This window comes from Fundulus heteroclitus, unplaced genomic scaffold, assembly GCF_011125445.2.
Source record: "Fundulus heteroclitus isolate FHET01 unplaced genomic scaffold, MU-UCD_Fhet_4.1 scaffold_347, whole genome shotgun sequence".
NCBI classification, from domain to species: domain Eukaryota; kingdom Metazoa; phylum Chordata; class Actinopteri; order Cyprinodontiformes; family Fundulidae; genus Fundulus; species Fundulus heteroclitus.
The window spans coordinates 105,229-132,920 of record NW_023396757.1 but is presented as its reverse complement, the minus strand read 5'-3'; the positions used below and the strand labels follow the sequence as shown (position 1 = coordinate 132,920).

General features: G+C 37.9%; 1 protein-coding gene across 3 annotated transcripts; it reads right to left on the bottom strand.

Annotated features, from left to right (window-relative positions):
* Positions 1 to 26,678, bottom strand: LOC105921445 (leucine-rich repeat and coiled-coil domain-containing protein 1). 3 transcript variants are annotated; one of them, XM_036130353.1, is made up of 19 exons: positions 26,229 to 26,678; positions 24,708 to 24,913; positions 24,519 to 24,584; positions 24,241 to 24,408; positions 21,117 to 21,283; positions 19,213 to 19,422; positions 17,534 to 17,733; positions 17,070 to 17,244; positions 13,934 to 14,082; positions 12,562 to 12,766; positions 10,341 to 10,480; positions 7,425 to 7,626; positions 4,812 to 4,997; positions 4,430 to 4,604; positions 2,669 to 2,832; positions 2,210 to 2,418; positions 1,782 to 1,919; positions 1,213 to 1,348; positions 1 to 204 (listed from the first exon to the last, which is right to left on the bottom strand). In XM_036130353.1, exons 1-19 carry the CDS (start codon positions 26,270 to 26,272, stop codon positions 88 to 90), a joined length of 3,057 nt encoding a protein of 1,018 aa, XP_035986246.1. In that variant the 5' UTR covers positions 26,273 to 26,678; the 3' UTR covers positions 1 to 87. The 3 variants fall into 3 exon arrangements, with proteins under 3 accessions (XP_035986246.1, XP_012712615.2, XP_035986247.1); XM_012857161.3 differs by lacking the exons at positions 24,519 to 24,584; positions 24,708 to 24,913; positions 26,229 to 26,678 and having other exon boundaries at positions 24,131 to 24,251; XM_036130354.1 differs by lacking the exons at positions 1 to 204; positions 1,213 to 1,348; positions 2,210 to 2,418 and having other exon boundaries at positions 1,799 to 1,919.
* Positions 26,679 to 27,692: the final 1,014 nt, after the last annotated feature.

The window sequence follows — 27,692 nt, the reverse complement described above, 5'->3', positions numbered from 1 at the left end:
TAAAAGACAATGAAGACTTTATTAAAATATACAAAAACATTTACATGTAAAAATAAATTTAGAATAAAAAGTGGTCATATCAATATTTTATGTGTTAAAGTCTTTTAGGACATTGGTAAGGCGCTTCATTTTTTCCTCCATGACTCTCTTGTTAGCCTCCGTCTCCTCCAGGAGTTGACGCATCTCCTCCTCTACCTCATATACCTGAAAAAGAACCACACAGAAGATTAATTTAAAAACAAAAACTAAATTGCAGTCCTCTGTACCATAATTTCAGTTGTTGAATCTTTATTTTCAGTATGGCAGAAGAGAATGGGGTGCTGGGACACAATTTTTATTATAACATCTAATGAACATAAATCCAACATTAAGTAAAGTGTTGACAAGTACTTGAACTTGTTGTAGTTAAATCCTCCTAAATTACTGGCACCTTTGACACCTTTGATAAAAAAGTGTTTATCAAAGGTGCCAAAAAAACAAAACAGAATGAGTGCAATTATTAGAGAAAAAAAATCATGAGACTTTTTTTTTTTTTTTACAAATAAATTCTGCTATATTGCTAACAAACCTAGCAATTCTTATAAAATAAATGTCACCAAACTCATTGTAATTTAAGCCACTTTTTAAGCTGCTCAAAGCACTCAGGAACTAATTAGTAATCAATGACTATCTTCATAAAGTATGAATGGGACATGAAAAAAGGCTCACTTCTCTGAGGTACTCTTCAAAAGGAAGTACAAGAGAAACATATTCAAGTATGGCACATGGGTGTTGACTTCATATCAAGACATGGCTACAAGAAATGGCCACTGACTTAAATTTGCTGATATCTAAAGTCAGAGCAAAGTATAAACAGTTAGAAACTGAAACCTTGACAAAAACGTCTGGATTAAGGTATAAAATCCTTCATACTTAAAAAAAAAAAGAATGAATTGTTTTTTAAGGCCTTTTGGTATCATCCATGCATGCCATTTTACGAAACACGTCTATCCTTGTGGGGTCCGGCGAGGGTGATGCTGGTGCCTATCTCCAGCTGTCAATGGGCGAGAGGCGGGGTTACACCCTGGACAGGTCACGCAGTCTGATCGCAGGCCTTTTGTATCAGTTTGTGTTTTTACCTTTCACAAATCAAGGCAATGGCAAGCTGCAGCTGTTCTCTTCACAAACCTGAAAAAAGACTATTTATGTAGAAGGGAAAAATCCATATATTACCTTTAAATTGGCCTGTTCTATGCGTTTTTCCTTTTCATTAGCCTGCTGCAGCAGCTCAGCTTGATGCGCAGCCTGGACAGACTCCAGTTGTCGACGGAAAGCATCATCCACACAGCGCAACTTCTCAACTGCAGCTCTGCATAAGAAGCAATGATACCAAATGAAGCATGTCATACAAATGTGTGCAAGATGTAATGTTTAAAATTAAAAATGCATCGTGTCAAATACAACTGTTTGACTTTCTAGTTGAGTAGCAACAGAAATATTATGTTTAATGTCACAATATTCTCCATTTTGTTTCCAGCAGAATATATTTTACACACTGTAATAAAGAAACAAAAACAATCATGAAATTCTGTCTTTGTGAAGATACTTTATCTATGCTTGCCCCCTTATTATTACAATAAAAATTATTGAGAAAAATACAAATATTTCATCACACAGTTCTATTAAATTATGTATTGAAACATTAAAAAAACATCTGACCACTAATACATATAAAATAAATTATACAAAAAAGTGCTTGATAAATGCAGACCCAGAACGGAACAAAAATCTGCTGCTGTTACTTGTGTGCTTCTGATGCTTTGTCTCTTTCTTCCAGCAGCAGGCGCTCCTTGGAGTCAAAATTTTCCTTCATACGCTTCACTTGGCTTTCAAGTCGAGTTAGCAGGTCTGCTTTCTCCTGCCACTTCTTATTTGAGTCACTGATAAAGGATGAGACACAAACAGAAAATAGAAATTGCTTCAGTCACAAATTACAAAACACAGGTATCCCTGTGTCTAACATGAGAAACAGCCACCAGACAAAAATAATCATTTGGAATGTAACGTCTTCTGTTTCAGCTGAATATATTAAATAAGCTTTTTACATACAAATAAACGTTATTTTCATTTCAATATATACTTGATTTAGCAACGGTGGTGATCAAATCCTGTGCATTTCCCCTCATTTTTTAAATATTATCAGACATTTTTTCCCCGTGTTTAAATTTACCTATAAACCCTTTTGACATCCTCAAGCTCTGCTTCCTTGTCTTCCAGCTGCTGTTTCAGCTCCTCTTTACGCAGGCTAAGATGTGCCAGCTGGTCCTTCAGCTCAGCCTGCTGGCCTGTTTCATCCTCCAGCTGCTGCTGAAACTTTTTTTGGGTCTGCACAGCGTCCTCCTTCATGCTGCGGATCAGATTGTCACGTTCCTGCAAGGACTGAACAGCAGGAAGGTAATGGATGAAAATGGGCCCAAAGAGTCTTGCTGAAGGCTATTTTGCAGAAGCAGGAAAACAAGCACCAAACACAATGTTGATTTTTCTCTGGCTTTTCAAAAAGATGAGGTAGCTTACTGGAATGTGAAAACACTCTGCTGGAAGAGTAGAGATTTTAGTAAAATAGCCCAATCATCTTTTTTTTTTTTTTTAAACATAAGAAAAAAAGTACAAATACCAAATATCAAAGCACCTCTTTCAGTTTGCGAATGGTCTCAGTCTGGTCATCCATGATCTTGGTCTTGATTCTAAGGGCATCGTGGTCTCTGTCGTTCTGTTTTCTCTGAGTCTCCAGCTCAGCAGTCAGCACCTCTATCCTGGCCTCCAAACGGCCACGATCCTGAGCCAATGATGCACCTGGGAAAGAAAAATAAAAGGAAAAATTTAATTACTGCATTTTTTCAGACCATAAGGCACGCCGGATTATAAGGCGCACTGTGAATTAACATGTCCATGTGTGTCTTTGTTCACACATAAGGCATACCTGATCATAAAGGCACATTAATATTTTTCCCATGTGTGTAATATTACTCCGCTCCTTCACGTATACAGCTCTCTCCTGAGAGGGAGAGCTATCCGTCTCTGTCGGGAGTACAGAGTAATTCGACTACACTGCCCTGTTTATAACATAAGGCCAAAATAAATGTAATTTTTATAATGAATTAACTTACTACATTGCAAAAAGGTAACTAAAAGTAAGTAAAATCTTCTTAAAATGAATGTGTTTGTCCTTACTTTGAGCAGGTAAATAAGATTATCTGCCAATGGAATAAGATTTTTGTACTTAAATTAGGAACAACTTAACTCCATCTTATTTCAAGTGCAGTATATCTAATTATCTTATTTTAAGTGTCAAACACTCATTCCATTGGCAGACAAACTTATTTATCTGCTCAAATCAAGGAAAATACACTCATTTCGAGAAAATGTTACTTATTTTCAGTTCCGATTTTGAAGTGTAGGTTTATTGTTACTAGCAGCTCAGTGTATCAAGCTCGGTGTCACATATAACACATTTCGATGTAAAGACTTCTTACCACAGAGAAGTTTAGTGTGACACCGCGTAAGCAGTCGTAAAAATTTAGCTCTGGACATACCTGTATGCGTAGAGTCTGCCTTGAGTATGCCTCAAGTATATACAGACCTCCATAGAGTAAAGCACGCCAGAGTATGTGGGGGCTTTTACATGAATGCACTTCAAGTTTCAACATTACAGTCAGGCAGTCTTGAAGACAGCTCAGGGGTCCGTTCAGGTAGAGAGACAGTTTACCGCATTTTACAAAATAAAATAGTCCAGTAAGCACAACGGTAATCACATATAAGGATTATAAAACGCACCATAAATATTTGAGAAAAATTAAGGATTTTAAGTGCGCCTTTAGTCCGAAAAATACGATACATCTCATATTACTTTGATTTTATTGTTTCATCTGTTTTGCAAATGCCACGTTACAAAGACATTAATATAGAGTAGCACAAAATTATGAACTGTAAGACCTAAAAAGTTAGATTTTGGTCCCATTTGACCACAGCACTTTCTTTCACATGTTTGCAGTGTCCTCAGTGTGGGCTACAATAAACTTTAGACATGAATTAGTACAGGTAATTTCAATAATGGCTTTTTTCCCCCCACTCTTCCATTAAGGCCAGATCTGTGGTGTGCAGAACAAGTATTTGTCTTGTATTCTTAAAGGGAAAAATACAAAGAACTATGATGTGAGTGCGGTACTGTACAGTAAATCAAGAAAGAATGGCTCAAAAGTAAAACTCTTTTCTCTGTGTAGGCAGCAGTCTCTGAAATGACCACTAGATGGCAATAGCCTCTGTGAAATCTCCACATTAGCGCTATAAACTTTTTACAAGGGCTACTAGTAAATAAAGACTAAAACTGCATTTCAGCGTCTCCGCTGTTAACTGAAAGTGCATCCCAAGTATTTTTGTGGCTCTCCCTCACCCTGCTGAGCGAGCTCCTGGCCCCAGATCCTCCTCTCAGCCCTGAGGCCCTCAATGATCGACTCCTGAGCCGTGAGCTGAGACACGAGTCGTGCCTTTTCTTTCTTAAGCATCTCGAGCTGCAGCCCTAAACGCTGGCTTTGCTCCACCTCTGCTTCAAGGGAATGCACATGGTTCTGGCAGAAGAACAGACACAGACTGGATTAATGATCAGTATCTATCTGTCAAGACTGGCAGATGGTAACGCAGCAGGATCGTTGAGTATTCATATCAGAAAGTAATCATTATTCTAGATGCTACACCACCTGCTTGTCCAAAACGTAAAATGTAATCAGGCAATGCTGTTACAGTACATAAATAAAAATAACATTTTTGCTTCACACCTTGAGCTCAGTGACAGCATCTTTCTTGGCTTTGATGAGCCCAGAGATTCGGGTTTTCTGTTCTTTGACCATAGCGGTGAGTTCCTGCACCAGAGGGCCTGATTTCCTCTCTCTTTGCTGGGACTGAGCAAGGGTCGCCTTAAGCTCCATCAGCTCTGCAGTCATATGATCACAAGCATCTTTCACCTGAGGAGGAAAAGTCAAGAGTTTAAACACCATAGAAGATTTTTTATTTAAGCTTTACCAGACTTGACATTTCACTCACTCTCAAATTGTGCCCAACAAAGGCAGTTTCTACATTCGTCGATTTACACAAAGCAACGTTTCAGAAACGCGTTTGGCAATCTGTTTCTTATTCAGGCTTTTCCTGAAGGTGAACAGTTTGAATGACGTCAAGGACAAAATTGTGCAAGTGGTGGCAATCAGGAAAAAAGATTGCATTTTGTTCAGAGCCTGAACGAAAGTATGAACGGATTCAAATATAGTCCTTTTCTAAAGCTTCCCTCCAGCAGCAATCAAAGACTACTTGTCCTGAAACAAGTGATCCCAACTGAGTCTGAGCTTAGGTCTTCAGTCTTAAAAACCGAGGTCAGTACAGTTCAATCACTTCTTTTGAAACATACAAAGTAATAATTTACAGCTCAAGCACAGAAACTGTAGTCTAATATTTAGGATGTCAGAAAGGCTCTAGGAATACTCTAACATTTTCCATAATTTTATGCAAGTTTTATTTTTATATAAGGGAGTATTTCATATACACTGCTACAATATTTACTTTCAAATAATAAAATTCTTGGGGCTCAGTCTCTGCTTCAGGTAGAGTACAGCAAGTAACCTGGTGTCTGTTTCACTGGCGATGGTAGGTTCTCCGCCAGGAGCAACGTAAACATTACTGAAGACGCTTCGCTAGAACTAGAAAAGTAGTTACTTGAACTTCTCTATTTGAGGCAAAGAGAAAAAAAAAGATCAAAGTTTATGGCTCTTGTGTAAAAGATTTACTGAACCACACCAGTGCAGACCCACATTATAGATTGGTCGAGGTGTGACATTAAATACAACTAATCGTTTCCTGTTTCATATCAGTTACTTAAATTCCATCTCTTCCATTTAACTTTATTTATTTAGTGCCAATTCATGATACATGTCATCTCAAGGCACTTTTCAAAGTCAAATTCAATCAGACTATACAGATTGGGTCTATTTGCTAAATGTCAGAATAATGACAATGATTTTTTTTTCTTCAAATGTAGAAGGTTCCATACATTTCCTTAGTACTTTGTAGAATATTCTATTAAAAAAATATTTGTTAGATCAAATGTTTTGAGTTTTCTTCCACAAGCTTCTTACAACAGTTTGGAGGACTATTTTGCCATTCCTCCAGATATGACTGCGGTAAAGTCAGGTTAGGGGGCAGAGTGATCAGAGGTCTGTCCTATAGGTCCCTGCTTATACAGGCCTAGTTTTATTGTGGATAATAAAACCTTCCTTCAACTTGCATCTTCACAGGGTCTTCAAATAGCGCTGTGCGATTTTGCCAAAAATCTAAACTGCAATATATTTTACCCATAATGGCCATTTATTTTTCACATTTCTCTGCATTAATCATTAAGCAACAAAAATGGCCTGTAGACAAAGATGTTTGTAAACAAGGACTATTAAAAAAAATTGCAGTTTTTTTTATTAATCAGAATAGTCTTATTCAAGAGAATAGCTTGTTGAGTTGGACATCAATCCTTGTTGAACATATAGTGCAAAATGCAACCAACAAACAAGTGTATGTATTAATCATCGTGACCGATACTTAATGCTATGGTGAGATTCCTAAAAAGTATTGATTATATAATCTCTAAAACAAGCAATAAAATTAGATTATCTCACTGCTGCAACTCTCTTCCCTTCCATATGAAGGCAAACCCACTTTAAACATAATTCTGACAACTAAAGGACATGTCTTGTAGCCAGAAATTGCATACCTCTGCAATCTGGAAATTGTGATTCTTAAAATTGTGATTATATTGCAAATGCGATTAATTGTCTAGCCCTAATTTGAAGTAAAAATAAAAACAAATATGAAATGATTAGAGATATTAGACATTGAGAAAAAAAGCTAACGTGTAATTTTTTAACAGTTCCATAAACATCTGGTTTTCATCTCCTTTATAACTTGCTTTACTGTGACTTATTTCTCTTTTTAGAACAAAGAAAACTCATTTTGTCATAATTTTACAACGAGGGAGAATCGTTTAGTTGAGAATAAACCAGACAATTTATTTCCATTCTTGGGAAAAAAAAATATATAAAAAATAATAATACGTTCCCTGTTTAGTGAAAAAAGCAAACAGTGTGCAGGCTAATTACTGTAGAACTGCAGAAAAAATATTACATACTGCAAACCATGTCATTTTATTTTTGCAACTCTACACAGCTTTTGCATAAAATCAGATTGTGGGCCTGCTCACACCAGCCTTTTAACCCTTCTTTATATTTAAAAACCAACTGATTTCCAGTATTATTTTTGGGAATAGTTACAAAAAGCCATATGTGGCTCTAGAAATGCAGGTTATGTTGACCAAGAAATACTGTATTTATGATGGCATCTCAGTAAAACCAGACCTCAGAGAAGCGGGTCGCCTCAATGGTTAGCGCCATGCGGAACTCATCCTCAAGAGCAGCGTACTGTTTCCTTCCCTCTGACAGCTTCTCCTGCAGCTCCGCCTCCCTCTGCTTATGTCTCTGTTCCACTGCTGCTACTTCCTTTGACACTGCCTGCTGGAAATCTGCCCCGCCGGGCTGTAACCGCAGCTCCAGCTGTTTTCTGATGAGAATCGGAAGACAACAGAACATTGACATGTGTACATCACTCCGACATCCTATGTCCTTTACTTTAGACTTAAATAACATAAAACTTAAAAATTAAAATGAAATTCATAGGGTTACCAGATAAATTTTAATCATGCTTCATTACCTTTATTCCTATTTTTAAAAATAGAGAGCAATCTCTTTTCAATACTGTAAAATGGGTGTAAGAATCCATTTTAGGACACCCTGTATATATACAGTTAGGCCCAGATATATTTGGACAGTGACACAATCTCCATGATTTGGTCTGCATGCCACCACATTGGATTTGAAATGAAACAACTACAATGTAAATGAAGTGCAGACTTTAAGGTTTAATACATGGGATTTAACAAACATATGATTTAACATGTAGGAATTGTAGTTATTGTTATACAAAAGCTCCTCATTTCAGGGGCTCAAAAGTAATTGGACAAATAAACATAACTCTAAGTAAAATGTTACTTTTCAGTATTTTGTTGAGAATCCTTTGCAGGCAATGACTGCCTGAAGTCTGGAACCCATGGACATCACCAAATGTTAGGTTTCCTCCTTAGGGATGCTTTTCCAGGCCTTTACTCCAGCTGTCTTCACTTGGTGCTTGTTTGTGTGTCTTTCTGCCTTAAGTTTCGTCTTGAGCAAATTAAATGCATTCTCGACTGGGTTGAGATCTGGTGATTAACTCGGCCATTGCAGAATATTCCACAAACCAGATTTGCTTTTACTCTATGTTTTGGATCATTGTCCATCTGTAGTGTGAAGCACCATCCAATCAACTTTGCTGCATTTGGATGAATCTGAGCAGAAATTATATCCCTATACACTTCAGAATTCATCCGGCTGCTTCTGTCTTTTGTCACATCATCAATAAACAGAAGTTATTGGAAGCAATTGGAAGCCATGCATGCCCATGCCATCACACTGCCTCCACCATGTTATACAGGAGATGCAGTGTGTTTTGAATCATGAACTGTTCCAATTCTTCTCCAAACTTTCTTCTTTCCTTCAAACTGGTACAGGTTGATCTTAGTCTCATCTGTCCAAAGAATACTTTTCCAGAACTGGGCTGGCTTCTTCTGGTGTTTTTTGGCAAAGTCAAATTTTCAATTAAATTTTTGAGGCTGATAAATGGTTTGCACCTAGTGGTGAATCCTTTGTATTTACTCTCATGAAGGCTTCTTTTTATGGTACACTTAGATACTGATACATCTACTTCCTGGAGAGTGTTCTTCACTTGAGTTGATGTTGTGAAGGGTTTTTCTTCACCATGGAAAGGATTCTGCGATCATCCACTGCTGTTGTCTTCCATAGACGTCCAGGCCTCTTTGAGTTCACAAGCTCACCAGAGCGCTCTTATTTTTCCTCAGAACGTACCAAATTGTTAATTTGGCCACTCCTAATGTTTCTGCTATCTCTATGATGGATTTCTTATTTTTTTCTGCCTCAGGATGGTCTGTTTTACCTCCATTGAGCTCATTTGACCACATGTTGTGTGTTCACAGCAATAACTTCCAAATGCAGACACCACAGCTGGAATCAACTTAACTCCAGACCTTTTAACTGCTTAATTGATGTCAGGTTAACGACGAAAAGCCCATGCAGCCTTTTTATTTATTTTGCAGTCTTCTCAGTCAATTGTCCAATTACTTTTGGTCCCTTGAAAAAGAGTATGTATTAAAGAACCGTAATTCATAAACCCTTGCTCCAATTTAGATGTGAATACTCTCAAATTACAGCGGAGAGTCTGCACTTTAAGTCCATATTGATTATATAATTGTATCCTGAATATGTTTTCATAAGCAGCTAAAATAACAAAAATTGTGTTACTGTCCAAATGTTTATGGGCCTAACTGTATATTTGCATTAACTAAAAGTTGTAAACATGTTCAGTTGTAAGCAAGTGATTCCGTTATATAGTGAAATGTAAAAATCTCACAGCAGCCTGCAGAGATGTTGAACAAGCAAAAGGTATGAGCCTCAAAGTGATTAAAGAACATTTTCTACATTTTTGCGAAATTGGTGGAATTTAATTTCCTCATCAGATACACAATCAGTCAGTTCAGAGGGACATCCAAAAATATCTGAATAAGCATGAATATCTGTGTGTTGTAAAAAAAAACATGAAAGTTTTAGATCAAAAGCCAATAAAGTGGCATCACTGTAAAATCTAGAAAAAAGACAGATACATACAACTATAAAAGAATATGCTATCTTATAAAGCTGACATGTGTTAACTGCCTAATCCTGTGACCAGCTAACATTGATCACCACCTTTATATAACATTTTCTGCCCTTGCAATTGTATTTCAGTTGTGTTTTAATTAAATTTAATGTTTGTGTGTTTTGTCTTATTTTGCAGCTAATGATAAATAGGAAGTGAATTAGCCTTTGGCTAGAGGGTGTCCTGGTTGATTTTGAAATAGTAAAATTGTTTACAGTCTTTTCCCTAGAAAAAAAATCCAACTAAATAAAAAAAAAAACCACAAGAACTTAAAATTTGCACATCAGCTTTTACAAAGCTGATGTGCAAAGTAAAAATGAGAAAAAGGTCATTTTAGCTGAACTTATTTTTTCTAGAGATATTTTTGGTCATATGTATTATATGATAAGAATCAATAATTTAAAAAAGGGTTATAAGGGTTTTAAAAAGTGAGAGGCTCTGACAAGTTGCAATACTTCCTTCAGGTGTACCTGTGCTCCTGCTCTCTGGATGCCAACAGTTCATGTAGCTGCTGGATTTTGTCTTTGTGCTGTCGAACTGAGACTCTCTGGATGTCCAGCTCTCTCCTCAGAGCTGCTGCCTTGTTCTCCAGCTCCTGGTGACGTTTCATCTGAAGAACGTCAACACATATTCAGCAGCATCCTGTGACCTTTGCTGAAAAATTATTCTAAATTCTACATTTTCACCCAATCTGTGGGCTGACACAGTGAAATACCTCACTTGTACAATTAAAATTGTACAGTTCAACCTCCAGCATTGAGCAAGAATTCATATTCATTGAAATATTTTACATTTTCTTATACTACAACCACACACTTCAGTGTATTTTACAAGGATTTTTTGTGATACAAAGAAGTCTTCCAATATTTTTTACTAATAACAATCCTTAAAGCTGCAGTAAGATACTTATGTAAATATGTTTATTTTTCACATTTTTGTTAAAACTGTCATTATGTCCTGAAAGTAAAGTATAAAACAGATAATCTGTGAAAAAATAAAGCCCGTCTGGTTCCTCCCAGTGGTCCTACATCAATTTGCAGAAATAAACCGTTCCCAATCAGAAACAACTAATCAGGGCCAGGAGGAATGTGTCAGCAGTATCAATCACTCCGCCTATGCGCTCCCCCAGCACAGTGCATGCTGTCACTCTAACTCACGATTGCCAGTGGGCTGTAGCCGTGCGGAGAAATGTTGTAGGAACAACCTAACGTTACGGGAAAATTGGCAATTTTTTGTAGGGCACCTGCTCAAAAAACGAAGATAAGTAAGCGGGAGAAAACCGACGACAAAAAGGAAGCTAAAATGAAAGAATTAGACCAAATTAGAAATAAAACGCAATAAACATCGGAGCAGCTTTTCAGACGTGGAGGGAGCTGAGTCTCCTGAAAGGATTTAGAACCAATCCAGAGTTATCCAAATTTCTGCTTGGCAGGTATCTCTGCTTGATTTATATTTTTAAAAACTACACAACCAAGATAGCGACGGTAACAGTGTCACTAGTGATAGCTGTCTATCTGCTGTCATCGGTGGCCCTGCTTGTGTATTCACAGCAGGCTCTGCTGTGGGGGAGGGACTTGTAAGGTGTCCTTGTTCAAACTTCCTGGATAAGACCACAGTTTTCTCAGAAAGTCCTACTGCAGCTTTAACTTTGTAAATCATTTTCATTTAGCCCCGTCCTCCAATACCACAAAATAAAATCCTGTGCAGCTATTTACCTTCAGAAGGTCTGCTTATTAATAAAACAGAGTCCATCTGTGTCCAAAACAATCAGTATTAATCCCACTGTTCTGTTGATTAGTGAACAATAGCGGAGAGGTTTAAAGCAGAGTTAGGTTATAAAACAATATTCCAAGCTTTGAACAATGAAGAGAGTACATGACACCCTAGCAAACCTAGCAAGATATCATCATCCACCTAAACTGACAAGGTGAGCAACGACAGCTTTAATCAGAGGAATTACCAGGACCGTGTTGTCTTTGGAAGTGGTACAGAAATTCACAGCTCAGGAGGGATAATCTGCTGACAACTATTATTTGTGCACTCTGCTTATCTGGCTTTCATAGAAGAGTAAAAAGAAGGAGGTCATTGTTAAAAGAAAACCATGAGAAATATATTATATGCAGTCTGGAAAAGGTATGGACATGGACACAGAAAAGTGGCTAAGACCAAATTTTTGCTTTTTTTCTCCAAATGCAAAATACGTGTGGTGAAAAACCAATCCTGCACATCTTCCTAAACCGATAACCATGAACATGCTGGTGAGAGTATCATGATGTGAGGATGATTTCCTTCAGCAGAAAGCTGGTCAGAGTTAATGGAAAGATGAATGGCGTTAAATACAGAACAATCCTGGAAGAAAGCCTGTTAGAGGCTACTAAACTCGTGAGGATGTCATGGTTCAGACCAGACCCGGGCTTTTTATTGCCTTCAGGCCATATCCACCCCTTTGGGTTCAAAACGGAAAATCAGTAGAAAACGTATTGATATAGGTGTGCTGAACACAAATCCAAGATTTCTCAGATTTGTATTTTTATTTAAAGACCACTTAGCATTTTTCTTCCACTTAATTATCCAATATTAGTGTCTGTCTGTCACATTAACATCCCTCAAAACTATGCTGTGATCACTTGACAAGATATCCCATACACAGCCTGAAAACTACTCATGAATAAAATGAATCAGAATGCATACCTCTTCAGCCTGCTGGCAAGCCCTGAGAGCGTCTCCATGGGAGACGGTTTCCTCCAGCCTTCGCAGCGCAGCCCTGTGTTGTTCTTCGCTGCTCCGGGCCTGCTCCACCTGCTGGGTTAGAGACTGACACCTCGTCTCAAGCTCCTCAACGCGAGCCTGCAGCTCGGAGCGTCCTGATCTCTCTTTCAGCAGCAGCTCCTTCAGTCTGGTTAGTGCAGGGCACAAACAGTTACAAGCTGAATTTCTAATTCAACCCTGTTTTAAAACTAGGTTAGGAAAAACAATCACTAATTTCAATACTGTAATTCAAAATCTGCTAATTAAAAACAAAAGATATAATTGAAGGTGAAATGTAAATGAAGACTCACTGAGGGGGGAAAAAAATAAGATAGTGTAAATAAGACACCTCCAAACTGCAAGATCTCAAACACTGATGCAGACTGATCCCAGAACTGATGAGTCACCTCTCAGTAATCTGTCTGGTGAGGAATGTAGCTGGTGACAGAACAGCTGTGTTTGCTGCTACACGGTGACAGCTGAGACCGATTTGTGTAATGCTGCTGACATATGCGTGCCCCAAACCCATAATTACACCATCATGCAAATTGATCTGAATGGGAATACGATGCAAACAAGGAAAACGCACCAGACAGCGATACCCATTTGTTCAGAGTAGACACAACACAGCCTCTCGTGAAACAGCATAAATTACAAATGGTTCAGTTTGGATAGTTGCTGTCTGAAGAATATACAGTGCTGTGAATTAAGTGTTTGATTCTTGTCACACTTAAGTATTTCAGATCATCACATACATTTCAATATAGGATAAGAATAAACAGAGTAAACAGAAATGGTAGTTTTCAAATGAGGATTTCCTTCATTAAGGAAACAAAAAGCTATCAAAGCCAACCTGGTCCGATGGGAAAAAGAAATCACCCCCTTGTTAGGTCATTAACTGTCATTCAACTACATTACTAAGGATAGCAGGAGTTATTAGGTTTAGGGTATAATTACTTCTTGACATAGGGTTAGGTTTATTAAGATAGCTTTTTTTCGACAATGAATAAAAAAAAATTGAAAACTGCTTTTTTTATTTACTTGGGTTTTATTCTTTCAATGTTAGTATTAGTTAGATGATCTGAAACATTTACATGCGACGAAAAACCAAAACAGAAGAAGTCTGTAAGGGGGCAATCACCTTTTCACAGCACTGTAAATACAGGTAAGGTAATCTGGCTGGATAAGTTTATTATCTTTAATTATGGGGTCAAATTGTTAGTTCTCCTCAGTTTTCCTCACTTCAGCTTAAAATAGTTTTTTGTGCTGCTGTTTGTTTACAGAGCATACATGTCCGCCTACACTTCCCTCCTACCTGTCTGTAGTGTGCAGAGCCATGCTCTGAAGATCTTTTTCGTCGCTGACTTTAGTCTGCAGGCACTTCAGCTCCTCTGTCAGCTTCCGCACAGCTTGTTCTGCCTTCCAACGCCTCTCCCTTTCCTGATCGCGCTCCTCCACAATTGTCTGAACAGCACAATTAAAGAAGGGGGGAGGGGGGGGGAGAGAGGGGGAGATGTCCTTAAAACTATGAATGGTAAATGTTCACTTGCTTAGCGTCATTCAACCTTACTGAAATTCTACAAAGCGCCTTAGCTATGTTTTTTGTAACTCCCACATTAACTGCAACGCTTGCATCTAATGTTTTCTTTTCTTTCTTTTTTTTTTTTTTGGGGGGGGGGCATTTGGTTGGCAACCCCACAACAACAAGACATTTGGACACAAAGAGTGCAAGTGGTTTAAGTACCTGTTTTAAATTGATGTAACGACACCTGTCAATCAATCCTAGAGGCTTGTCACCAACTGACCAATTATCAATCACAATTAGTCCTGAAGTGAAACGGCCCGTATCTGCAGAAGCTGCAGAACCTTCACCTGCGATAACATTTTGCATAACTAACACAATGTGGGATCTTGTTAAAAATCATTAGTAAACATGGTAAAATGTGTTCAGTGGGAAAATGCTATTTTACATTACTTTGTATGCTTAAGGGTATAGTGAACAATCTTCATTCAGCTTTAAGTTCCAAGGGGATCATCTTATCTAGTGGTTGTCCCACATGCCAATCATTGTGACGTGCTCGTTCCTTCCTCGTTTCCTCTTGCTGCGTACTTCTAGTGTTTATGTATCCAGTGAGCTTCGGTTTCAGCCGTTCATTGTAGCTATGCTGCTCTCACTGTATACTTTGAAAATGGCTGACAGTCATGAGAAGCAAACTGTCTTACAAGTTTATTAGAAGACAATAAATACCTCAGAAGAAAGAAATAGGACCAGAGTGTTTTTGAGAGATTCTTTGTTAGTTGTTATCACTTACCAGGATTCCAATTTTGGATAAAGCTTTTAATAGGTAGTGTTAGGACTGGGCGATAAATTGATTTAATTGATTAATTAAAATTTACAATATATTAAGATAAAATGTTTGGAAAATCAGGATTATACTCTGCCAATGCACTCATTGGGCTTCCATGAAGACAATAACTTGAACTGAAAATATATTGTCATATTGTAAAGAGGAAAGTTTTTACCATAAGACAAGGCAGTTTATTTTTTATTATTTTTTTTTTAAGTTAGTTTGAAGTTACACAAGTGAAGCCTGTTCTTACCTCATTGTGTAAAACCACTAGCAGCAAACATTTAGTTATATCTTTTATTGTTTACAACAGCAGGGCTCCCATCTTGTTTTACAAGCATCTTTCACAGCTTGTATTTAGTTGTACTTTGAAATCAGGTCTTTTAAATTAATTTATTATTGTGAAACAAAAAGGAGGGGAAAAAAAATAATAATCTAATTTGGTATAATAAGATTGTATATTTAATTTGTAAGCCATATCACCAACCCATAGGTAAAGTAATATATGCACTACTAACGCAAAATATCACTATATATTCTTGCCGTGGAAAGCTCGATGGCAACATGCAGACATGTACTGCAGTAACATTTAAGTTGCTAATTTTGGGTATATGTTGGGTATTTAAAATTAGGCTTTAAAGTCGATTTCTTCACAGTTACCTTGAAATAACTTCATTGACTTGATTTAAGACTTGTTTGAAAAAAAAAGTTTTTGGTAGATAAGGCAAAAATGCCTCAGGTAATGTTGTGAGACAAACTATCACAGCTACACAACTTCTTTGTTTGTCGGAGGTTACTTCTGCCTGGGATACACCTCTGCATGGGCAGAGGTATCCTACAGTTAGCGGCACGTAAATTTTTTGAATGGATGATGCAATACTTTTGGCAATATAGTCAAGCACTTTCTTCTGTTAATTTTACTATACAATTATTTTGGATTACAGCTAATGAAAACCCAACATTTTGTTTCTCTGGAAATTTGAATATCACTTTAGACCCATATTTCTTCTACTACAGAAATGTTATGTCTTGGCCTCTACAATCACAGGAAAGACTGCAAACTAGACAGTCTACCAGGAGACATTCACTGACTGCTGCATCTAAGGGTGTAAATAACGTGGAAGTAAAAGAGTGGAAGAAAAACATGGCAGCAAGAGGGATAGCCTTGAGAGGAATGTGAAGCAAGTCCCATTTAAGTGTTTGAGGGAGATTTAAAAGATGTGGACAGCAGCTGGACAATCTACTCAGACAAAAAAAAAAGTAATATATGGGGTAAAACAATTAAGGAAAAACTGGAAAATAAAAGCTAAAAGTCCTCAAAACAAAACAAGAATTGCTGGTTGCCTCTCTGCTACATACCATTGATGCAGTAATTCATGCTAAAAGAACCACAACCAAGCATTGAGCGCATATACTGTACATCAACGTACTGTACGGTTGTACGGTTTGTTCTGACAAACTGAATTTTTGGTTTTTATTTTTTGCAAAACACTCTGTGTAATCTATATACTATCAAAATATCACTTTTTAAATTATATTATTTAAGAAATTAACTTCTAAAAGCTTTTCTAATTTACACAGATGCACTTGCATGTGCTGGACCCGATTACTGACCTGACTAATTATACTTGCTCAGATCTGGCAGATTGATATCTACAGCTTTTCAAAGAGTGGGAGCACTTTCCTTTAGTTTGAAAGTTAGGTCATGAAAGTTCATAAACAATTTCCCAGTGGCTCGAAGCAAGCATCTGATAAAAAACAGCTAGTGCACTGATGAAATCTGATCAGGGCTTTTGCAATATTGTGCTCTGGACAAATAACCGAAAGACATAGCTCTTTGGCTACAGAAACCAGAAAATGTGTTTGAATTGTGTGCTGTGACCCAGTTTTAACTGTAATAACCAAGCAGATATTGAATTTTGCTGCTACAAAGATAGCTCTACTTTTATGAGGTTTCTGAACAAAAGTAAGTAAATTATGATTTTTTTTAACGAGACATTTTATCTTTATCTCCTTTTGCACCAGAAGTAACTGTTTTCATACTATAATCACCTGCTAAAAATGTTCCCATTAACTCAAACAGATGAGCCATCCAGAACATACCCTGTAGGTTTCTTCTTCTTGAAGAGACTTGGCTGGAAGACTGCCTGAGGTCTTAGCTGCTCTCAAAGATCCCTTCCTGGTTTGTGATATAGACTGTCCACCTCCTGGTCCAGTAGCCTTCCTCCTGAGCCCCACAGCACACTTTGACATCCTCAGTTTATGATTCTCCTGGTCACTACAAAAAAATAAGGTTGTTTGGTTTAACAAACGTTAAATCACGAAATCCTAGCATACTTTACACAAAAATAAAATATGAGTTAAATTGGGGCAGGAGACTGGACAAATCTAAGTTCTGGAACACGTGTCGACTGCAGTCATGCCTCATCATATGTCATAAAAGTATAGTACTGAGACATAATAAAGAAATAAAGAAATAAATATATAAATAAATAAAGTATATTTATACAAAATATATCCACTATTAAAAAATCCAAGATCTGAGAAAATGCTAAAGACAGCCCCACCTGTCTGATCTGGTGCTCTTTGTCTCCTGGGTAGTCGTGCTTGTTGTCATTGTGTTATTAAATTTGGGAATTCTTGTGCGTTTTTTGTTTTCTTTCCCGCTGTCACATTCACTTTCTGATGTCCGGTCGGTATCCCTCTTGGGTTTCCGTAACTTCACCCCAGCATGAGTAGAGATACTTGCTTTTTCACCTGTAGGGGCCTTAGCAAATATAGCGTAAATATAGATGGAATGTAAGAAATTGTAAAACACACACACACACACACACACACACACAGAAAGAGGATTTTGACTTAATGATGGAATGAGTTGTTTAAAGATTTACAGCAGGACTCAACAAACATTTCTTTGAGGTGGCAGAGAGATAATGGTTTTTCCTGGAAGTCATTTTTTTTTTTTTGGCTCAGATACATTATTGAGCTGAACTGACATTTTTCTCAAGTAATTATAATGCATATGTAAAGTAATTGAGATTTCATGAGACAGATTGACACAAGCTGCTGCACGATTTTTAGGAGAAACGAAAATAATATATAACTCTTAATCTGACTTGGCGTTAGCTAACTGCCCTTGCCTCCAGATTTGCGAAGCAGGTACACCCCAAAAAGGTATTCTACGACACATTGCCCCAAGGGGGCTGGACAAATTGCATGCCATACTTTTATATTTTTTGGATGAAAACAATTTAAACAATTTACTTTCACTTAACAATTATGTTAAGTGGTCTCTAAAACACAGTAAAAGGCAATCTTAAACAAATGTGTTTTTAATGTTGATTAAAGGAACTCAGGGTTGCAGCACTTTTACAATCTTCTGGAAGTATGTTCCAGATAAGTGGAGCATAAAAACTAAATGCTGTTTCTCCCTGTTTGGTTCTGGGTATACAGAGTAGGCTTGAGCCAGAAGACCTGAGTGGTCTGGAGGGTTAATACACTGACAACAAGTCTGTGATGTATTTAGGTGCTAATACATTCAGTGATTTAACGACTAACAGGAGTATTCTATTCTTTGAGATACAGGGAGCCAGTGTAAGAACTTTAGAACTGTGCTCCACTTTCTTAGTTTTAGTGAGGACACGGGCAGCGATGTTCTGGATCCGCTGCAGCTGTCTAATTGACTCTTTAAACAGTAATCGATTCAACTAAAATTAAATGCATGGATGAGTTTTTCAAGATCCTGCTGGGACATTAGTTCTTTAATCCTGGAAATGTTTTTCAGGTGACAGAAGGCCGACTTAGTAACTCTCTTTATGTGTCTCTGAAGGTTCAGGTCTGAATGTAGATTTTGAATGGGACAGCCCCAAGATGGAACCTTATGGGACCCCACATGTAATTTAAAGTTACCTACTAACACCATAAAAAGTCCCTGTTCTTCAAGTAAGATTAAAACCAGTCAAGTGCTGTGCCAGAAAGACCAGCCCCGTTTTCGAGACGCTCTAATAAAATTGAGTGATCAACTGTATCAAATGCTGCACCGAGATCCAATAATACAAGCACTGTGGTTCTTCCACAGTCTATATCAATATGGATGTCAATGTACAACTTGATCAGGGCCGTCTCAGTACTGGGTGAGAACAGTGACTTTCTATATGGTTACAGCAAGTCTTAGATCAGCAATAAACTCCAATTTGCACAAATACTTCCTAATGAGCATTTTCTGTTTTGAATGTTAATACGTCACCTGCTGGATGAGCTGTGACACCTGGTGCTCCAGTTTCCTGATGCGCTCCTCATTGATGGGGTCAGGTGGATCAGGTGCAGTGGGACAGACTGGCTGAGAGCTCTGACAGATGGGCTGTGTACCTGGATCTGTTGTTTTTTCCGAGGCGATCTGCTGTCGAAACTGGGTAAGGACCTTGTCAACGTGTGGCGTGGTGACAACTCCCTTAACCTACAATCACAGTTATAGAGTTTAGGATTTTCATGTTTGTTTTGCACGCTAACTTTTATGGCTTTTCAAGTTATAAAAGAAGATGCATCTACTTCAGTAGGCTTTACTATTGACCCTACAGTCTGCCCTGTCATGAGTGGCAGTACATAATATGACTCCCCTCCCAGGACAACATCCTCAGGGGTGTCAAAAGCCAAATATACAGTTACAGACTTTAGGAAGGGGATGTACCTGTGATTTGCTGACCCTGTTTGCTGTGTGTGACAGCTGTTGAATATGAAGAATGGGTGACGTAGTGTGTGCAATAGGTTCGCCTTTAGAGCCTTAAGGCAACCGCAGCTCTGCATTCATCCAACTAAAGAACTTCTCAATCATAAGAACATCTTAGGCCATTCACAACATATTGTTGTAAATTTTCTTATAATATTTTTTTTTTATTTTAAAGGGCTAAAAAGCTCTGAGAAATGAATCTCCACAGAAATAAGCTCCATTTACACTACCCTTTTTTAACCGATTCATTCCGAGTTCAGACCAAGCATGTATCAGTTAAACATGCTGAGCTTGGTTCTTACGACCGTTTACACATCACGCTAGCACGGTTCCTCGCCTCCTAGTGACGAGCTACAGTACTACTGCTCTCTAGGACTGAAGGAGGGAATCAAGCAAATAAAAATGGCGGCGCCCGTAATATTCAGGGAGTTATGTTTCGTTATAATTGTGATATTATTTCGTTGTTTTCCTTTCAGGAAAAACAGGCGAAGAAGGCAACCTTTGGTAAATTCACTTGACAGAGTCAGCTTTTGGAAGTAGATAAGACAAACGAACGTCTAATCAGGACTTATAGACGCAGGAAACAACGGCAGATGTTGAGGTTCATCACACTGCTAAGCAGAATCATCACTGGAAATCGTGTGGCATGGTAGGGAAGCTAGTATTTTTATGAACGTCTGAAATTTCTGACTGTAAGGAGATGACGCGGTCTGCTCATGCACTCTTTATCAGAGAACCGAGCCACTGAAAAACCGGGCCAAGCTCTACTAACAAACTGGTACAAGATTTAGTGTGGTTCGGTTGTGTCTGGCACCGTGCAGTTCAGTTGCATTCCATTTACACTCGATAGTTATCTCAATTACCGAGCACGGACTGTTCTCGGCACGGTTAAAAAAGGATAGTGTAAATGGGGCTATAAAGTGAAATGGTTTAGCCGTGACCCTGGGATGACTCCCATTGGGCTCCCATTGTAATGGTAAGGTATTACCTTTTGTTCTAACACTTTGGCAGCAGGACTAACATTTTCAGTGTAGGAGGAGACTATGGGCACAAAACTGCACTATCACAGAATATTGCAATAACGACACCGGTTGCGGTTAACACATATTTTCCTCATTATTCTTTCTTTTCCATTATCACAACGACTCTTCAACTCTTTATGAGTTTTAGCATCTCAGTCACTGGAAACTTTATGTGATCATGAAACACTTTAAAAAGTCCATCCAACTGGCCAAGTATTTCATTGGCAGTCATTTTAAATACATAGTGTCCGAAATATAACAACCTACCAATTATAGCCTTTGGAATTGCAGTATTACGTATATTGCAATGGTGACTGCAATTCAATATGTTGTACAGATCTGAAACATACTGGAGGAAAATGGAGTACAAATTACTAAGAGCAGAATGAAAGGATAAATTACCGCCTCACTGTGGCTTGTATCAGAGGAAAGCAGAAAGTCCACATAGTCCTCCAGGCCAGGGATGTCACAGAGGCTGCTTATACCTGGAGATGAAGGATGTCTCAGCCGATCCAGGCCATCCAGGACAGAAATCTGTGGCAGTGACTCCATAACAATTTCCCAGTATCCTTCAGTGAAAGACAACCACACCATTACCATTATTCATAAAACTAAATAAAACATGTTATTACCATGAACAAGTTGAATACAGTCAAAGTATCCAAATTTTTTTATCCAATTCATATAATGAATTTCACTACTGATGTGGCTTTTGTAACATCCGCTGAGAACATCTTGAAATAGAACATCTGCATACAAAGAAAGCTTTGGTTGTGAGTAAAGAGCATATTTTTATGGAGATGGAAACAGGTACTTTCACTGACGCCTTGGCTGTAAATTAATAATGAGCAGAAAGGCAGAGATGTGGGAGAAAAAGATAACTGAAATGCTTTCAACATTAATACCCCTGTCAACCTAAATGACAAAGTCAGAGGTAAAAAAGGAACAGAAACCCAACAGATTATAGTTATTAAGGCTGTCAGTTGTATTATGGCTGTCAGATTTATAAAAATCACTGTGGGGCTTATTAAAACAAAAGAATCAGGTAACTACTCCTATGCTTACAGCTAATATAGCTATTGGTTATATTAACCAATTAAACTATTTTGTGCTGGTGAGAATAAATAATATTAATGTCTAGTAATACGGAATACTTTAATACACAAGTTTATTTATGACTGATATAGGAAACTAAATTAAGGTACTCATGCAAAGTCATTGCCCTTTTTTTCATATGCAAGCTTTGATGGCTAGTAAACAGAGAAAATTTGCATTAGATTTTATATATTTTCAATAATCAGATGAGAAAATTCCCACAGTTACAGGAAATATTTCCCAGCATAGATAAAAACAGTTTTTAAATAGAAAAACAGGAAACAAATTATTGGCATGAGTGCAAGTTCAGACCCTCAAGGAGATTTATCAAAATAACTGGAAGAGCAGAGGAGAGAGAAAAGGAACCATCTAACCCTAAAGCACAACTTCTTTCATTTTTTCCCCCCAGTAACCTGAACGTAAACCTCCAGCAGGTTCAGAAAAACAATTTTCCCCAAGGCTTTGAATAATACCAACAGCAGCACAAACATTACATAAACTTTTGGACTGTCTAGCTCACATAACTGCGTAATATTTTTCCACCACTTCACATTAATAATTTGTACTTCCTATAGGACCCTCCCTATAGTCAATAATGCACACTGTGGGATGTTGCAACACCTGTGCTGTGAATCAGGGTTTTTTCTTTGCACTTCCAAGCAGAAGCTAAGAGCAATTCACCAGCAGCGTAATTGTAAATTGAGCCATACACCATTTCACTCTTTTACGGTTTTTGTGTTTGTGCGGAAACAACAAATCTGTCTGCTGCGCTTTGAAATCGCAGGGACATATTATAGAGCTCAAGAGACATTGGATGGTTAACAGAACTGGATTATTTTACATTTGAGAAGTTCTAAGCAGTCGGTCAGAGAACAAAGGTCCAATATTCTTTACACTCAGTAGAGACACCATACATAAGTAATAGGGTTGCACAATAAATAGAAAATATATCATCATCGAAATATCAATGCATATGTTAATACTGTGAGAGCTGTTTAGAACGCAGGCCCCACATCGGTGCAGTGGTTTGCCTTGCAGCCAAATAGGTAAGTAAGCACCGGTAAGTGAGTGAGTGAACACAATATTTGTTGGTTTTCTCATCAATAACATATTTCGCCTGTTGGAGGTGTTTTCACAGCAGTACATGGCCACATCTGACACAGAACACTATGACACTAAAGTTCACAGTGTTGGAAACACGCAAACAATACAGGAATGATGGCAATGCTAAGTTATAGCAGCTAATATTGCTGTCGCAAGACTTTATAACATTGTGCAGCCCTACAGATTCCCCAATTATAACACTCTTCAATGTGATTGTTGTAACTGAAGGAAGAAGACTCAATGCTAACCATTTAAGCATTAAACATGTGTTTGAAGTCATGTGTGAAAATTAAGTCGGAAGAACCCCAAAAGTTGTAATGGTGCGTTCACACCAAACGCAAATGAGACAAATGGAGCGAGTGGTTTACATTAAAGTCCCTTAAAGTCATTTAAGGGACTTTAGTTTACATGTTATCCGAATGACATGTTTAGAGTGATGCGAATGACACCAAATGGGTAAATAGGGCGAAATAAAACTGAGAACAGAGCAAAGGAAAATTTCGTTTCAGTTAATAAATCCGAACTTTTCAGTCAAGTCGTGTCGCGTTAAGGTTGCTTCTCATCCATTTATTTAAGTAAAACATATTTTTATATATGTTACATATACAGCACAAAGACTCGCTTGGTAAAATCCCGTCTCCGCCACAGTGAGTTTAATAGAAAGGAGGAACCGGTAAGCGGACAGACGCTCCTCATAGTTTATGCCGTGGTGAAGCGAGCTGGGGGGAAATGGCTGCGTTAACAGCGCGGATTGTTTGCAAGAGAGAGAGAATGCTGAAATGTCAGGCCGTTGGTTGCTGCATTCGGTGTGAATGCACCTTAAGAGGTCCTTTTTCATATATTGGATCTATGCATTCGGATCACTATCAGCTAAAAGAAAACTATTTTAAAAAGTTACCTTTGAATAAATTACTGCATGAAATGCAGACCAAACCAGGATGACAAGACAACTCCTCCTCATGTCTCTCCATATAACACTGTCCTACTAACTACCAGCTTCACCTTCTTTACACCAAATACCTCAGAATCAGCTTCTTTGGTCATAATTGCATGCACAATCAAGGGCTTATATAGAATCAGCTGTATGAATGTGTGTTTTGACACATATCTAAAGAAAAAAAGGTAGGTTGTGATAGTGCAAATATGCTTATTTTGTTTCCAAGCAATGTAGCTGACTACTCAGGCTGTGAGGCATTCATATCTTTCTTCGTGTTTACCTATATGGCTTTCAGTTGTTGTTTTTTTTCAGACTGTTCCAACTGTTATATTTCCTCTACTGGATATTCCTTTATGTAACAATGTACAAAGGTAGTGTTTCCATTCCAACCTGGTGCACTGCACATAGGGTTGTTGCCACCATCCTGGTTTAAGGTGATACTACGTAAACCTTGTAACCCCAGCAGGCACTGCAGGAGATGATCAATGTTGTCTATGAGGTTGCCATGTAGACTGAGGTGCTTCAGTTTGTACTCAGTGCCATGAAGATACAGCAGACCTGAAAAAAAGTTGACAAATCATTGGAGCATCATTAAGTTGTTACATTTCTTTTCTAGATTGGTGAAGATAAAAAAAAACAAAAGTCTTCTCAGGAACTACTTGACTCACCAGTGAGGTTATTGATCTGATTGTGGGACAAGTTTAATTTTGTCAAGTTTACAAGGCCATTCAATCCTGATGAAAAAGGGCAGGACAAGAAAAAACGGGTGATTACTAGGAAGGAATATTACCTAGAGAACTGTTGAGGAACTGAAACATTTAGATTTATACTAGGGGAAATTGTTACAAAACACTCACCTTCAACCTTTGTGATTACGTTGGATGATAAATTCAGAGTCCTGAGGGAGGTGAGGGAACTCAGACCCTCAATCTTAGAAATGCAATTGGAAGAAAGGTCTAAGTGGCGCAGATGCCAAGCAGATGACAGACCCTCGATCCTTGGGATGCGATTGCATTGCAGATTAAGTGATATGACAGCAGGACTCAGGGGAAGATCTTGCAAACTACACAGAAGGCAGAAAGGTCAGAGTTGCAGCATTGGATAAACCCTTAATCCAACCATCTGCTCTGCATGACAACTTTAAAGAAAATCAAAGATTGGTATATGATGAATTACTTAAATTTTTGTAAATTGTTCAGGTTATGAAAAGCCCTAACAATTACGAATAATGCCAATAAAAATTAGAGATGCACCGATCAGGTATTTCCTGACCAACACCGACTTTGGTTTTTCTTTAGGTCTGATCTGCTGGTTTGACTGATTTTGATTGTATTTTCTAAGGACTATAACACATAAAAGAGAAGGGTTGATGCAGGTGTTTTTATACAGACAGTAGTTTCAAATCCAACAGAAAATCCAACATTATCCCCATTTACGCATCAAAGTATATGTCCCAAACCCCTGTACCATGCTAATACTTGATACATTTATAGAAAAAGGTGATAATTCTTGGATTCAATGCATTTATTGAACAGAACCTTTTTTTTAAAAAGGATTTAGCCTTCCAATCCTAAAGGAAAATTGTATTATTTATTGGTTCACCTCAAATTAAAAGATAATAAAGCTCCACAAAATAATCTTATGCCATGCCAGAGTCTATAAAATGGCATCAAATGTATATCATTTCTGCTTAATTAAATCTAGCTAAACCTTAAGAGAGAAAAAAATAATAATAATAATAATGTACACAACTAATTGTTAGCAAATAATACACTGAATATATTAACAAATATGAATTGGTTTACAACATAATAATTTATGTTTTATATTTAATCTGAATTCAGAGAACACATTTTAAAAGATTCACAAAAAGGAACATGTCAAGGGTAAAATAACATAAGCCTGACAAATTCTAGTGAAGAAAAAGATCTATTTCCATTTCAGCAGAATATTCTGTACTATTACCCATTAAAAAGTATTATTCCTTCACATTAACTTACTTTAGATTCAACATTTACATACAAAGTAAAAAAAAATATCATAGAATAAATAAAAACAGGTTCATTTGATGTAAATATTTAACTTTGCTCTGGACTAAAGGCTAAAAACACAACAAAAAGTACACATAGTTATTCGAGGTATTACTTAAACATGACCTACTGCATCAATACAAATAAATCCATAATGTAATCATGCTTTTTGTTTAGAGCTTGTTAAGTTTTCGTATAGCTATTCAACACTTTATCCCCAGAAAAGAAAGATATTGCACTTTGGATAATCAACGTCTTGTATGTTGAGGGCTTTACAAAAGTCATGGGTGACAAACGTTTATGTTTCAAGACAAAAGTATTAAAAGAAGAGCTTTTTCCGGACGTTACCTTGTTAACTGCTTGTCAATAAGGGCGAGCTCCTTGTCTCCCATAGTGACAGTATTTGGCTTGTTCAATCTGTCGAACTGTCCGATATCAACTCAGCTAAGTGGAATAACAACCCACGGCTGTCAAACTCCACGAACTGTGCAAAAAACTGCAAGGTAATAAGTGAAAACATTCCCAGTCGTCAGGGCAGTCAGCGAGTAGCCTAGCCAAGCCGAAATGTAGCTACCAGCCAGAAGCCTCCCGGGCCGACAGCGGTTAAATTATTCCTAACATTTCCACAGACAGCAGTCAGAACTGCTACGACAATCCAAAACGTCACTAATATGTGCATTTAAATATGTTGAACCAACACGGTGTGAATTTACGACTACATTTGCTGTCGTCGTTGAGCTCAGCAAAGTTAAACTCGCCGCCTTTGCGTCTACACACTTCCTGTTTACATGACGTCACCGCCAACAGTAACATCCGGGTAACTTTTGCGGATCCCGCCCACAAGTCACGGTCCTAAAGCCGTGCTTAGCAGAAGTTTTAGTATTAAGAATTTACTTCTCAAACACAAAGCTAATTAACTGGGATCCTTTTCAGTTTGTTTATAAAGGGCCAATTCACAGCTAACGCAATCTCAAGACACTTTACGAGACAAACAGATGCAATTTATCTGAGAATAGGGAGGATATTTAAAGTGTTTTGTGCGAGACAACGCACTATTTTATCCCTCCTCAGAATTTAGATCATTAATAGCCATTGGAACCATTGATAATGCCTGTAAGAACCTCTGTTGGACCCAAATTTACCATAAATGAAGGATTTGACAGTTGTTATCCGAGCAGATGATTTATGTGCTCCAAGCGGACCCATGGAATCCTGCTTTGCCTTTAACCCACTAGCATTAGACTTAAACCTACAGGAAATAACACTATAGGAAATAGCACTTTTATGACATTTCCCCAAATTTTATGAGTATAGGCGCAGCCCTTTAGGCTCTCCACTACACCATGCATCACTTTTCTGCACAGCCTAGATGGCTATAGAAAAACAACAACAATGTGCTATTTTGGGAACAGATTGTCTGGTCCCTTCATCATTTATGTTCAATGATACCCGGTTGAGGCGGTGAGGGGAGCGGAAACAATTCTTTTCAGTTCTGCCCTGTGCGTAAGGGATAAACACAGTGGGGAGAATGCACAGACTGCAAAGCGCTCTTTTCAAACAGGGAGGAAGAGGAATGAGTGGTCTGTGCTGAAACTCCCAATGTTACAAGACACTAAAAATGCCACTTAAAAGTATGCACTGACATTACTGTGTGACTAAATTGAGTACGTGCACCTGCGTTCAAGCGCAAGGTGACACAGTAGTCCCACAGCTCCCCTACCCCAAAAAGAATCCGGCGCCCCACTGTTTCTCGGCGCCCCCTCACGGAAATCAAAGAAAATGTCCAGAGAGAAGACAGGGCGCACTTTGAAG